This window comes from Zosterops lateralis (assembly GCF_965231275.1).
Source record: "Zosterops lateralis genome assembly, chromosome: 8".
Classification (NCBI taxonomy): Eukaryota; Metazoa; Chordata; class Aves; order Passeriformes; family Zosteropidae; genus Zosterops; species Zosterops lateralis.
This window is the reverse complement of record NC_139768.1, coordinates 12,244,146-12,259,785: the sequence shown is the minus strand read 5'-3', so window position 1 is coordinate 12,259,785 and position 15,640 is coordinate 12,244,146. Positions and strand designations below refer to the sequence as shown.

Genomic DNA, 15,640 nt, shown 5'->3' with positions numbered 1-15,640 from the left:
CAGGCACTGCCTGTGAGTTGTGAAGCTCTCCTGCTGTTGTCGTAGCAGCTTGGTACCAAGGCAGCTGATAGTGCTTCATGCTCAGGGCAGGTGTTCCTCGGCTGTGGTGCACCTGGAGGGGTGGCTCTGCAAGCCAACCAAAAGGGAAATGCTGCAAGAGGAGGTGCTGTTCTGTATCCACTTGACTGGAGTGCCCACAAGTCAGAGCTTGCCAGGGTGGAGCTTCCCTTTGCTCTCTTCCCCCTCTAGAAAACCCCTGGGTTTAGTAACAGAGAAATCGTGCCACATCAAAATAATGTCTGTGCTACTTGCTTGCCAAAATGGAAAAAACAGGATTCTGAACTCAACTTCCGCATGAATTCCGTAGCCACCAAGGAATAAGGGCACACATCAAATAAAATTTTAGCTGAATTCAGATTCTCATTTTGAGCCGCTGCAGTGATTAGTGTGCTGCCCCTGATGCTCACAACCTATAAGAGCATCCCTATAGTCATTGTCCTTACTTCTGAGTATGTCTCCAGTGAATGAATTTCTTCAATAATTCAGTCCTAAAACTGTGATTTATTTATATATATATATATATATCACACTTTTAGGTTTTGGGTTTTTTTTTGTTGTTGTTGTTTGTTTGAGGGGTTTTGTTTGTATTTTGGTTTTTTGGTTGGTTGGGGTTTTTTTGCATATAAGGAGTATGACTTTTTTTCTCATCTGGACATTTCTCATTTATGGTTCTTGATCGATGTGGCCATCAGACAGGTTAAATACTAACTTAGATTCTTCATAGTCTTTAATTGTCCTCCCTCAAGAGTGGGTGACTCAGAACACTGAGTCAGTATAGACTTGCATAGATAGAAGCCCTATATATTTTCAGTGGGGTTATTTTCCTGTTAGTACTAATGCATTCACATTTTATTTCACATGCTTGGTTTTTAAAATAAAAGTCTATGGCCCCTGAGGGGTGAACTAGCATTTTCTAATTTTTTTAAGCCTCTCCTCACACTAGTATTATCTGTAAACACTTGAGTCCTTCAGGACCAAAGAATGGAACACAGTGTCAGTAAACAAATCACGTTTATTGCCTCCTAAGTGTTTACACAATGACAAAAATCAAGCCTCCAGGGAGCCATATTGTAAAAAGAAACAGTTGGTTTAAATTAGGTTTCCATGTGAAATATAGCTACTTTTTATGGATGTTGTGGGAACATAAACTGGGAAGAAAATCTGCACACTGATAAAGTGAAGAGTTGATTTTTATTTGTTTCAATACAAACAGAATCATATACTAAGTTGATTTCTGATTCTGGCATTAATTCGTTACAAAAGAGAAGATGGTAGTATGGGCCCACTTTGGAAGATGGGATTTCTTTTTATTTACTGAATTTTTAATCTTGCAAACAGATATTGCAAATTATCTGAAATATTTGATGCATATAGGAATTAGCAAAATTGTGCATTAAATGCATGTAATTTTATGAAATTTACCGAAACCAAGAAAATCCAATTTATCAATCTTCACTGTTCATATTGATAACAAGGGTTATTCACTTTGGGGCTGAGATCTATAAGCCATGTTAGTGAGAATTTATACCGCTGTTCTCTCCAGCAGCTTTAGAAATCAGTGCTAGCTGAAGCTGTCCATTTTCTTCTGTGGCATCAAGGCATATTCAGAATATCTTATATTAAGATGCCGTAGGGTTTTTTTGTTTAATAAAAGTTTTTCTATACTAGTTAATGATTTAACTGTTGTAATGTGAATATATCACTGTGTAAATTGTGTTTGCAATGCGTATGTGATTTGGCTATGAGCGTGTAAGTGGAATTTTGACTGATACACTCCTGATGGAAGAAACCAAACAAACCCATATTATCTGTCAAGTGTGCATGAATGCTCCAGGTGACATTGCTTTGACTGACCATACTGTCTGTTTGGTTTTACAAGGTGAGCTCATGGGTTACCTGGCTGATCCTGACTGCAGGTTCTATGGAGGAGAAACGAGAAGTCTTCTCATACTTAGTACATGTGGCAAAATGCTGCTGGAATATGGGCAACTACAATGCTGTAATGGAATTCCTGGCAGGGCTAAGGTACTGGCAACTCTTCTTTTTAAAATGGCTTTTCAGTGATAGATTATATTCCAGCTTCTGTTAAGCAGATGTCTCTGGAGAACAATGAAGCCAAACAAAAATCCATGGTTAAGCCACATCATCTCATGCTGTGACTTTCTAGTAATCCCTTTTGGAAAAATTAAGCATGCTAAACCCTTCTTTTTCTCTCAAAATGCTCTAAAGACTCCATCACTTTTCCTGATGCACCCTGAATATCTTGCATTAGATTTTTTTTTTTAATGTAAAAAAAAGATGGGAAAGCGGTTGTGGTTTATCTAATGAGCTATGACTAATGTAACCTGGGGTTGGAGTCTCCAGAACATAAGTGAAACATAATCATGGTGATGCTCTAAAAGGATCTCTCTTAACTGCAAAAAAGAAAGTACCCCAAAATGACAAAAAAAAAAAAAAAAAAAAAAAAAAAAAAAAAAACAAAAAAAAACAACCCAACAAAACCAAACAGTTGAATCTGATTTACTTATACAGACTGATGTTGGGATCTCCTGCTGTCATGGTCTTATGTAGAAGGACTGCATTATGTCAAGGAGGAGAGAGTAGGGGCTCAAAGACATCTCACCGTGTGTTTTCCTCTGGAATGACAGGTTCGTATAGGGCCAGGGGAGCAGGAAAGCAATGCCTTAGCACAGGCAGTCCAGAGGCAGCAAATGGGACTGAACAGAGAAGAGTTAAGATCAAGTTTCCCATCTCTTGGCTTTGACTCTCCTTGTATAACATGTTTGTGTAACAAAGCTCCAAAGTGTTTGCATTGCTGTTCTTTGTGGTTTAGTAAGGATCTCATTGAGCTATTTGTTTATGGTTTTGGTATATAAAGCTCATTTTGAACACTCATAGGCAGGGGGAGTATATTTCAGCAGAATACATCCACAGTCTCTAAACCATGTAAATTATGAGGGAAAATGCAAAGCCAATTAAGGGCTTGATTTTGTCTCTAATGCGTCTACACAGCACAAGAGAGAGAAGGGAGGAAGGCCAGTGCCGATGAGCAGCATTTCTGGGACAGGCAGGGAAAGTGGGGGTAAGGGCAGTCTACTGTGAGTGTATCTTTGGATTTTTTGGTATGTCTGAGGCCAGGGGTAGGAAAAAAAAGGCCATATGATTACATAGACATACAGCTCCAAAGGTAAGAGAACTTCCTGAGGTACTCACAATCCTTGGAGCTATTTCTGTTGGAAATCAGAATTTCATTTCAGCTACAGCTCTGCACTGGTGCCTTAGAGCTTGAACATGGTCCTGACTTCCTTATTTCTGTGAAAATAATTTATTTTGTGAGCAAATTGGGGAAGGAAACAATGTAATTTTTAAAAATAAATGTAATGAAAACCCCCCAACTTTTGCTGGCTTTATGGATTGTCCATAATACATCTGAAGGAATTAGTAAGAAACACTCTGGTTTATCTTTATACTGTTTACTTAATATTTTCTAATTTCTTTATAGACCCTTAGAAATTTTAGGTACAGATACAGAAAAAATAGAAAGCCTGCTGGTATGTTTTATGCAGCTGGATTTCTATTAAAATGTGTAGTACTGCTCCAGTATATCAGACTGCTAGTTTCCCATTTTTACTTCTGTTCTTTGATAATTCAAAGGGGGGAAATTTCATAAAACATTGGCCTTGATTTCATCCTTTCATTTCTGAGCAATTATAATTTCCTATTACATATATGCTGCAGGTGTTGGATTTGAAGGTAAATAGTTTAAATGTTTTTAATAAATGTTGGAATCTCTTCTTGCAATAGGTCAAGAAAAGTTTTAAAAATGTGGCAATTTATGGACCAGTCTGATATAGAAACCATGCGAAGTCTGAAGGATGCCATGGCACAACATGAATCATCATCTGAATACAGGAAAGTGGTCAACAGGGCACTCAATATTCCAGGCTGTAAAGTTGTTCCTTTCTGTGGTGTATTTTTAAAAGAGCTCTGTGAAGTTTTGGATGGAGCATCAAGCCTCATCAGACTCTGTCCCCGATATAACTCCCAGTATGAAACATTAGAGGTAAATGAGACAAATATGCTATGTTATGTTCTTAGCCAGTGCTTTATTTTATATAATCTTACACAAAGTCATCATCTAATTAAAGTTTTCTAAACCAGACTTTTACTAGATTGGTCAGTTATGTGGACCTCAGTTTAATTCCCATAGTTCCTTAGCAATTTAGATTTGGTTGTTTCCACCTAGTTCAGTATCAGAGTACTGAGAAATCAGCATTAGTAATAAAGGATCTTGTTTATACTTTGGAATAAGAACATATGTAAAGCCTGAAATGTGTAATTATTTTCTGCTAAATACTCTGGCCTTCCGCTTAGTTCACTGGGAATTGGAAGTTTTCAGTTCCTTAAAAACAGAATTCAGAAACTCAGCAAATCAAACCTTTCCTCTATGGAAAGAAACAATTCTTTTGAGTTTTATTATTGTAATTTTAATAGAAAAACTTTAACCTGTGTTACTTGATTTGTGAAATGATTTGATCTCTTTTGGGTTGCAAGTAGGCACAGAATCCCATGGGAAGCAAATAGGAAATATGCACTAAATATTCTTAATAGTAAAAATTTCTACAGTGAGAAGTAGATGACACAAGGTTCTATTTGTAACTATACTAATCTTTTAGATATCTCTATAGTTTGTTTCAGATTACAGTGGACAAGATAATTTCTTACAACGAGTAGGCCAAGATGGTTTAAATAATCCAGAAAAAGAATCAACAACAAACAATATCTTTCAAACTATTCGGAGCTGCAATCGCAGTTTGGACTCTGAAGAGGGTGAAGATAATGTCAGTGAGGGGAGCGATTCACGGAAAAACTCTTTGAAGGACAAAAACCGGTACCAGTAAGTCTTATTTTATTTACTATCATCAAGTGTATATATCATGGTTTTAGTCTTTGATTTTTCTTTTACCAAGGCTTGCTTTTAGAAATAAGGGCAACTTTAACATCTTCCCTTGTATTTGTCCATTTCCAGTTCAGAACTTTTCTCCCCTGATACTCAAGTGCTTGGAAGCTTTCTGTATAGCTATATTTTCCCTCATGATGTAATTACTTCCTCTCATGATAAGGGTAAATCCTTTTTGTCTTACACAGAGAGCTTTAAAAATCCACAGTTACAATTACAATTTTGATCTCTAGTGACAGGAATAGCACCAGAACATATTTGTTATCAGAGCTCAGAACATTATATTCTGCATGCTCAGGCAGTGTTCTGGCTCCTTCAAAGAAAAAGGTTATTATCCTTCAAAAGACTTCTTCTTTTAAGGACATGTTAGTTTGAGGGGTTTCAGTTTTGTCCAGAAAACATTAATGTGTGAGTACATTTTGAATTTTCAGGTTGCTGTAGTCCTGCTATTTTGCAGAGAAGTTTACTTCATCGTGCCCTGTGTAAAAAAAGCCCAGTGCTCAGTAATTTGATTTCACTTTGAAAACCACTCTTGAAGACTGTACTAGTCACTAGGAGGAAATACCTTTGCAAATGCAAAGTTTAGGATATCGTGTGATCTTCTAGAATGTTGCTTTGCAAAGGAGTTTCATAGCAGAGCCCATGTAGACATAGGTGGGTCAGGTCAGTTTTCGACTGAGTAACTCTGTTAATCTAACTTTAAATTAAGTAGCAAAACTGTACTGAGCTGAGGTGAAGCACTGTAAAATTACGTGAGGGCTTGCATAAAAAAACCCCCATGCTTAAAGTCACTGCTTGAGTTATTTTACTGATTATGTGTATCAGAAATATCAATATGTTCAGAACAATCTAACTTATTGCAGCTACTTAAACATTAAATCTAATAAGTGACTGCCCAAGAGGCAACTACTATCTTCCTGTTTAAAATGCATTTATTTCATTAACATGTAATTCTAAATTTCATTTCAAATAAATAATCATTATTTCCTGAAAGAGTGGTTTCTAATGGAATTATTCACATCTGGCTTTAGTTGCTTCTAGGAAGTGGTGCACTAGATTAAGCCAAGAAAGACAGACCCACTTCTCTGCCCACGTATGTTATCTCGTGACTTACTTCAGTCCTAATACTTTCTTCCAGGAATTATTTTTTGTTAGTTAATATGCTTTAAAATCAGCTTGCAATCAAATGGTGAATAAGCTAGGCTTATAAGCATTTAACTTGGATGAACAAAATAGAAATCAGAGTTCCCTTTTTAATGCATTTATGAAATAATTTCGTGGTAAATTACTTATGCTTTATTCATAAATATAATCTAGTAAGTTGCATCCTAAACTGAAGCAGGAATTTGATTTTCTAAAAAACCCAGTGTGAATCTGAAATGAAAATTTAAAATATAAATAAACAAAACTGCAGATAGGTAGTTAAAATTATGTTTCCTAGTTCTGGCTACTAACTACTCAATTATGAGCATCTGTACTTCTGATGCAGTAAATACTGATTTTAACAGTAAAATACTTGTAGGAGAATACCTCTGAAAGTAGTGATTTAACTCAAATATCTCACAGGTTTTGGAAATTCCATATTCACTTGCCATGTGTTTTCCTGGGCATGCAGAGAGCTGGGTGAGGCACAGGAGCAAATTGCTACAGAGGCAGAAAGGCCATGTTCTGTTGTACTTGTATGGAGGCTGTGCTTGCTTTATTTTTATTGCTGTGAACAGCTAAAGGGTTCTAAGGAAGAAATTTAGTCCTCTTTCTTGTGAGACCTGTCATATTTGCATACAGTGCTATAAAATCCAAATTATATCATAATTATGCATTATCTGATAATTATAGTGTTGTGGTCATAAAGGCAGAAGAATATACTGCATAACATGTTTCTCATTACTTTCTAATTGTAAGAAAGATTTGCAATTAGTTTTTCTTTTGATGATTTGGATTAGTATTGTGAAACATGAATGTACCAAAGCTGGTAAGTTAATTTGATTTGAAGAAAATGAAAGGCATCTAATAGAATCAGTGGGCAGTGGGTATAATTACTTTCCTTGTTGCGTTAGCAAATAAGCTCTATCACTCTGTAGTCAGTGACCCATCTAATTGCCCTGGATTTCTGTACATGCCAGATAAATATCAAACATTAATCTTTTCTGACAATTAATAAATTTTTAAAAAATAAAGGTAGACAAGAAAATTTTAAAAAAAATCTAACAGATTTGAAATAGAGTTTTTTTTGGAATTGTTAATTATTGAGTGACTTATGAAGATACTCCTGACTTTGAATCGTTGCTTCATTAGCCTGGTCTTATCTTCATTTTTAAGCTTCTTTGCTTACAGTAAATAACATATAAAATAATGGGAGAAAACCTCCACTTTTTTTCTTTTTCTATACCTTGCAATTTTCTCCTCTAAAAATACGATCTGTGTGACTGTTTCCTTTATCTTTTCATTTCCTTGCCTCTCAGTGCAGGACAGGTAAAGAAAGCCCCTGGTCCAGCCCAGGCCCTGTAAGTGCTCTCAGTAATTGGCAGTGGTGTCATTTTTGGCAGCTCATGTCAGAGCCTCCATTTCTGTGTGTGGTTCTGTGTGTGTGCTTGGCTGACCTGCTTCTTGTACATTTTAATCTGCAATGTGCAACATGTGAAACAAGGCATAAACAAAGCTCTGCCATTTCTGTCTCCTACAACAGACTCCTCCAGCCATGCACAGTTACTCTCTGTGTTTTATAGCATTTTCACAGAGACTTGTTTGATTGTTTTGAGGGCATAGGGGGAAAAGAGCTGCTTCAGTTTTTTGTTTCATTTTAAAATGTTAATTTTATAAAATACAGGTCAATGTTTCAATTTACATGTGTCTGGTAAGACTCTGGTAAGACAATTTATATCAGCTCAGTTAAAACACATGACCTTTATTTGTAGGAATATTTCTTAAAGAAACAAAGCTGCACTTAAAACTGATGCAGTTATTTGTCAGTCTCTTCACCACAAGCAATAAAACCTCAAGCTATTTTTGCCACTTTTTTATAAATTTGGTGAAGAGAGATCTCACCAGTTAATAAATTTGTAGAGGAATCATTGCTGTATGGAATAAGGGAAAAATTCAGATTAATTTGTCATCCAGGTAGAGGAGAGTTTGAGGCAAAGCTGATGGTCATCTGTGCAGTTTAGCACTGGGAAAGATGATGTATGTGACTTGGAAACACAACATGAGTCATCTTTGGCTGAGTTGGTAGGTAAGGGACAGGAACTGGGAGTACTGTGGTGATAGGAAGGGGAAGCAAAGAGGATATTAGGACAAGATGTCTTGAAGGATATGTAGAGGAAGATGGTTTGGATTTTATTGCGTGGATGTCCTTAGGAAAATGTGCTTCATTAGTTCTGTTGTACACAGAACAGTTTGTCCTTTTTTATGGTCACTGAAGTACCCAAATATTGAATGTTTGTGCTTTCATACATGTTAGAAGTTTCTGCAGGGAAGACATTTCATTTAAACTACCTCTTCTATTAGCTCAATGTTGTTGCTGTGTATCTACTGTTTCTAATTTTGGCAAGATATTTCAGAAATTTTGGTTGCTGCATACAAGTTCTGTTTTAATATTTTCCTTCAGTAAAATAAAATTTCTTATGAAAAGTATCTGATAAAATTCTTTGTGCATTCTTATGAGGAAGGTATGTATTTTAACCAGTATTTTACTAGTGTTAATCAGAATATTATATAATGTGAAAGGTCTGCACATGAAATCAGGAATAGAACAGAGATTAGAAGTCCTGTCTGAAATGCACTACATGCTGCCAACATTTTCCACATATGGCGCTTAATATTTCAGCTGAAGCAATCTTAGGCAGCAGGTTTAGAAACAGGAATCACTTGGATTTAAGAACCAAACAGACTCTTTTTACTATTAATGCAAAGTTCTAATGGAAAGTATTAGGAAAATATAATCATATTGTTTCAGTAGTTATAAGTAATTGTAGCACCATGTCTTAATTGATGCAAAATTGCAATAACATAAATTGTAATACTTCTGAAATGACACAAGTTCCTGTAAATCCCAGTTATATAGTGATGATAGTATTCCATTTATTTTAACTACAGCAGAAGAAATATTCATCAAGAATAGCATAAATCAGCACAGGCATCACTAAATATAAATCTCTCATCTTTGCTCAAATGCAGATTTCTCATCGGAGATCTTTCAGATTCTGAAAGTGACATATTTGAGCAGCTGAAAGAATGGGACACAAGTTCAACAGAAGAGCAACAAAAGGCTTTCTGCCACGGGATAGAACTCATTCCCTGGTACGTGTTGTCCATCAGGGCCGACGTCCATCAGTTCATGCAACAAGGGGCAACTGTCATTCACTATGACCAGGAGACGCATCTCTCAGCTCGCTGCTTTCTTCAGCTCCAGCCTGACAACAGTACTTTGACTTGGACAAAACCCACAACAGTTTGCCCTGCAAATGCTAAGGCAAAACTGAGTGTGCTGGGCAATACTGCTGAGCTTGGTAAATACCAGTTTCTTGGGAATACTGGATTGGTGGAAGGCTTTTTGGACTTGTTTTCAGCCAAGGCTGTATATATGGGACACTCGGGCATTGATATGCACACTGTGTGTGTTCAAAATAAACTTTGCAATATGTCCCTTGAAGAAAATGGTATAACACTACTTTATGGACTTCAGACTACTGATAATAAGTTGCTGCACTTTGTTGCTCCAAAATACACTGCCAGAATGCTGTATGATGGATTGCTGGAATTGACTAAAGCTGTAAGAAAAATGAGGAGATTTCCCGATCAAAGACTACAGTGGCTACGAAAACAGTATGTCAGCCTTTACCAGGTAAAAGATGCTGTGATTCTCTGTAAACAAGTTCAAAGATATCAACAGCTTAATGTAATGCAATTAGTTTCTATCATAAGTAAGATTAAAGATTAACACTAAATCTCCAACTTTGTAACATGGCTTAAGCAGCAAGATCTGATTCTTCACACAAGGTTGTGTCAAACCTTGCAAGTTTTCAATAACCTGAGGTTAATTTTTTTTCAGAGCTCTTTATATGTTTGGAGTTTTGGAATAAGTATTTTTTTAAAGAAAAAAACAATGACTGTACTTTAAAAGGGCACCAAAATAATGAGTGATAATAGGGCTGAAAACAAAGCAGCAAACAAAATACCTCTGGGGAATTCAGAGTAATCAGTTCACTCAGTAATCAGAAATTGCCTCCTCTTGATGTTTCTTTCATTGGTTCCTCAGAGGTGTCTATATTATTGCTTTAAAAATGTGTCCTTACTCTCCTTGTTTTGTTAACGCTGAGAATCTTTGTAGGAGGATGGAAGGTTTGAAGGCCCAACCTTGGCTCAAGCTGTTGAGCTGTTTGGAGGCAGACGATGGAGTGCAAGAAGCACAGGCACGGGATCTCTCACCAAAAGCACTGAGAAGCCCAATGTGCAGAGAAACAACACTCTGGGAATCAACACAGCTAAGAAAAAGAAGAAAGTACTCATCAGGGTAGAATATTTTGTTATTCGTGTGTTTTGTGTCCTTCTTGCAGTCACTGTGTAGCTATGTTCTGAACCAGAGAAAATAAGTTAGATGATGATTTTAAAACGGTTTCTTGTCGTTTCAGGTTTGAGGATTTTGTTTTTATTTATTGTTTTCCAGTAGTTTGTTCTTTTCTCACGCTTGCAGCATTGTTAGGACATGTAGGTGCCAGGGCTAACAGAATGAGACAGAATCTTCTTACAACCTTTAGGTGCTACCTCAATATAAAGATAAATACTGGTGGTGATAAAATCCTAACATGCAAAGTGGTGTCTGGAGGTTGGTGTAACTTTTTTTAATCCTTTTTGTTTTCATGTTTTGAAAAACGCTACCATAGTTATTCCACATGGCATTAGCACCATTTCATCTTGTGTGGGTGACAGAAACATGACCTAGGCTGGAAGGCTCCTCTCTTTTCCTGGACAAAATTATGTTCAGCAGTAGGCAGGAGAGAGGAAAATGCAAGACTAGGACCTCTACAGTACCCACATTTTCTAGTGGCCGTGTAGAAAGACTTAAATGACAAGATCCATTTTCTTTAGGGCTCCAGTGCACCAGTGAAATAGTGTAAAACCAGCTGCAACATTCTAGAGTGGCACAATCATTGTCATCTTCTGTGTGATGGCAAACAGAGGTAACACCTAATAGTCCATGCTTGACTATGTATCTCTAAGTTTTTCTTTTCTGCTGGTATTTGCCTCACAGGATTCTGTTTCATAGGGAATAGCTGATTTGTCTCAGGGTTTTGTTACAGATTATACTGAAATGAAATGAAAATAGTGGGTTTGGGATGTTTATTATGGGGCTCATTATTTCTAGGGTGAAAGTGGAGAGGCCACTGATGATGAAATGGCAACTCGGAAGGCAAAAAGCTGTAAGGAATATCGTACTAGAAGTGGTTCAGATCCTCAAGATATTGATGAACAAGAAGAACCAGGTAAATATATTGCTTTAGTACTTAAAAATATATCACTGTTTTGCTCAAAGCCCTTTTATGCAGACATTTTTTGTAGTGTTAAAAATAAACTTAGAAAGCTACTTTTGCAGTTGAAACTCCAAATGTGTGAACTCTGGAATTAATTTCTTTAGTTGTTCACGATTGTTTTTTCATTTAGTTTCAGTAGCATTCCCTTTCTATTCAGATAAAATACATTTGTAAGTGTTGTTCAATACATACTTTTTTTGACTGTTTTGGGACAAATCTAGAATCCTGCTCATGTCTTACTATGCTTTAATGAATTTTCATCTAGGTCTCTAGGACAAAATCATTTTTATTGGGCCTGATGTTGTAATTATGATGAAAACTTTTGTTTTCTCCTTAGATCAAAATATTCTTATTAATGCTTCTCCATCTAACAACCTGCCATCAAGAAGATCTCATTCTCTGACAGCATCTGGATCTCCCAACTTAGGAGCTGCATCGTCTTCACCAGCAAGGCCAGTCTCCTCTCCTGTGATATCATCAAGCAAAAGTCAGTCTAGGTAAGGGCAAAATCATGCTTTGATTTAAGAGGAAAAGAAGCTATTATTATTTATTATCAAATGTGGGGTTTGTGTCATACTGGCAAAATCTGACAAAAACAGTGCCAGAAATGTCATTAGCCTCTTTGTGGACATCTGAAAGACATTGTAGAACAACACAAGGCATTTAAGCTGAAATGCCATGAATCTAAGGATGGCTTTGTGGCAAGTCCCTGAGCAGCATGTTTCAGTTTATATCAGTTACAGAAGCAGATTGGAATGCTGATCCAAAACTACACAAATACAGAGTTTAACTCTTTCTCCAGATCTTCCCCAAAACACAGTTACAGGCATTTTCTGTATAGTGAAAATCAACAGAAATGTTATAGGTGTGTGAACTGAAGTTCTGAGGTTTCTCAGCACAAATAATTTCTACCTGGGGGGGTAATAACTTTTGCTAACATTCCTGGTGATGACTGCAGGACTGTCTTGGGAATTGGAGGAACCTATTCTCTTACAGGCCTCTTTTTCTTGAACATTCATCCTTTTTGTGCCACTAATTCAGTGTAAAAGGTTATGCTGTTGCAATATGTGCAGTAACATAGTGCACTATTATATTAATTCTGTAAATACTAATGGTGATGGTAGTAGTAATTACAGTATCAATAATACATCAGAGATGTTGGCAGTATTTTATGACATACAAGAAGACAGTCTCAATAGAGACTTTCTGGTGCCTTTTTGGAGAAAAAAGTGCCTTTTTTTGCCTTTTTGAATGGTGAAATGAGTTGAATGTTTTGAGTATGAATTTTGGGGGTTCCAGGAGAGCAACAGTAAACAATGGAAGAGATTACCGCTGCTCATAGAACATTATATTTGAAGAGACATATCTTGTGCAATGGTTTCTGCTGTGTATTTCTTGGGGATTGTATTTATAATAAACTTAAAATAGTTGGATTTAGCAACACATGTGAGTAAGTAGAGCCACCTGTGTGGCTGGGGTGGTTGGGTTAACACTGCTTTGTGAGCCTCTGTGTCCTTTTTGGTTTTCACTGTCGTTCACAAACTTGGATTTGTCTTGGTAAGCAATATTTTCTTTTTTGTAAGGGTGAGAATAGTTGGGTTTTTTTAACATTGAACTGAAGAAATACTGCTTTACTATTTCTAAAAAATGATTCTGTGTTTTGCAAATCTACTCTTTGCTTTTATGCCAAAATAGTTGTTGTCTCTAAATGAGATTAAAAGGCTCAGTGGAGAACTCACATTCCCTGGGAAAGGACAGCTAATGTTCCTTTAAATCCTCTCAGGACTGGGTTTCTGCATGGATCTGTGTGTAGCTAAAACTGTGCACCTCCCCCAGTTACCACAGGTTTTCCCTGGCAAAGTTGTCTGGTGCCTCCACAGCATTGCTTTGCAGAGCAGTCCCAAATTTGCTATGACCCTTGCTACAATTTGCTCAGGATGTAGCTTATGGCTGTTTCATCTGTCCTGAAGAAGTCTTTCTCAGAACAGATTTACATGTTTTACCCATTATCTTGACGCAGTTTTCATGAGCCATTAAGAAATCTGAAGCGCTGGAGAGAGTTTTATTCTGAACACAGGTAGCTTGCAGCTGCTTTTGTCATTCCTTCAAAGCAGATGGGCATCTGACAGATTTCCAGGTTCCTAGGAAATCTAGTGCCACTTGTAAGGTGGAGGAAGCAGGAGGATGGTTGATAAGGCCACTGGGACACAGAGCACAGGATACAGCAGACTAGAGATGGGGGCTTTTTTGGGAAGGGAGAGTAAACCTCCTCTCTCATTAACTATCTACAGGTGTAATTCAGACTGCTACTAATTGCAGTTTTGGTTGTTGGTGATGGTTGGGTTTTGGCGCCTTTTTTTTTTTTTTTTTTTTTTTTTTTTTTTTTTTTTTTTTTTTTTTTTTTTCTTTTTTCTTTTTTAACCTTCTGTTTGTATTTATTTCCCATTACTCTGGACGATAATCTTTAGCAATCAGATTTGGTGAAATGCTGAGCATTTTCTTCTCCTCTTGATCTCCCATTTGGTACTCTGTATTCTGGAATCTAGAGACTTTCCTCATCATGGTTTATTTTTCCTGTCTGATAAAAATGCTAGGAATTATTTTAGCTAAAAAAAGTTATATGAAGTATGTCAGTACTTGCCATAGTGATCTCAAACAAATCAAATATTATCAACTAAAGTATTTTTTAATACTTTTAAATCACATTTTGTTTTCAATTGCATGCATCCATCCCATGCCAGGAGTAAACTTGGGGATCTGGTCCAGCATATTTATGTAGAAAGTCACCTGCTTACAGGCATGTCTTTAGGAATATGGAACAACAAGCTGCTCCTGTTTTTCCATCACAGCTGTCAGAACTATTTGTACTAAACCTGATGGCAGAATTTGTAGAAGAATGGATCTCTGTATCTTTGAACATTACAGAGCAATAAAATCTGAACATGTGGTCTGATATTTTGAAGGAAATACCGTAATTTGTGCAGTTAATTATGGTTTAAACTAGATAGTTCTTGATATTTTTGTTGTTGCTTAGATCCTGCCCTTTTCAGGATGCTGTTGCTGGCAGATCCCATTGCTGTAATGTGTGTTCAGTGGTGTTTAGGCCCAGGAAGGGGCTCAAGAGTTTAGCCCCTCATTGCAAGTTACTCCATGTAGTTCACTATGGACTTGTTCATGCTGCTCAAGTCAGGGCCTAACTGTACTTAGTAGTGTAAATCCTCTAGAAGCCTAAAGATTTTGGGATGTGACTTTTGGAAATGTGCTGGTTCTACTTCAAAAACCTTGTTGAGCTGCACAACTTAGATTAATGATTGCAGTTACAGAACAATATATTTTATTATTTAGTCTTCAATGAACCTTATACACAGCCTGCATTACAAAAATACTGGCATTATTTTCTTTAAAGGGAAAATAAGTGCTTTCGTTTGTGCCATGTACATCAGGCCTTTTTCCACATGAAAGTTTTAAATTGCATAATATACATTTTTCATTCCAATAAAGTCTGCAGTTGTCATGAAGAAAAAAAATAGCTGCTATAAAGCAAGAAGGTGAAAAAAACATCATTATACATTTTATAAGATAGTACTTTATTTGCTTCTTCCAGATGTTGGTAATAAATGCATTAAGGTGACCACAAATAAACTGTTAATACACTAATGCATAATATTTCAATTAAGTAGAAGTTTAATGTAACCAAACTACAGCAGTGTTTTTTTGATTTAGCACATGGAGCAGCAGTAGCTGGCATGGCCGTGTCAAAGGAGGAATGAAGGGATTTCAGAACTTCATGGTGTCTGATAGTAACATGACTTTTGTGGAATTTGTAGAGCTCTTCAAATCTTTCAGGTAAAAGATTTTTTTTCTGTACTAATTTCATTCATCCACGTTTATAAAAGAACAAAAATTGAACTTTTGCACTCTTTTTGCAGTGTCCGTAGCCGCAAGGATCTGAAAGACCTTTTTGATGTTTATGCTGTGCCTTGCAATCGATCTGGCTTAGACCCTGCTCCACTCTATACCAATTTGAAGATTGATGAAAATAGCAGTGGATTCCAGCCTGATTTAGGTTTGTTAAAGAGAAAAATGCAGCTGT

The 15,640-nt window shown here is 36.6% G+C and overlaps 1 protein-coding gene across 2 annotated transcripts in view; it reads left to right on the top strand.

Annotated features, from left to right (window-relative positions):
• Window positions 1-15,640, top strand: part of PLCE1 (phospholipase C epsilon 1) — a 136,908-nt gene that overhangs the window by 93,512 nt on the left and 27,756 nt on the right. The window contains exons 5-13 of one of the 2 annotated variants that reach the window (XM_083866007.1): window positions 1,940-2,085; window positions 3,865-4,123; window positions 4,749-4,957; window positions 9,194-9,860; window positions 10,347-10,517; window positions 11,382-11,499; window positions 11,885-12,044; window positions 15,271-15,393; window positions 15,477-15,613. In XM_083866007.1, coding sequence (XP_083722133.1) covers window positions 1,940-2,085; window positions 3,865-4,123; window positions 4,749-4,957; window positions 9,194-9,860; window positions 10,347-10,517; window positions 11,382-11,499; window positions 11,885-12,044; window positions 15,271-15,393; window positions 15,477-15,613 — 1,990 coding nt within the window. Of the gene's footprint in view, window positions 1-1,939; window positions 2,086-3,864; window positions 4,124-4,748; window positions 4,958-9,193; window positions 9,861-10,346; window positions 10,530-11,381; window positions 11,500-11,884; window positions 12,045-15,270; window positions 15,394-15,476; window positions 15,614-15,640 lie in introns of both variants that reach the window. The other variant, XM_083866006.1, reaches the window with a different exon arrangement.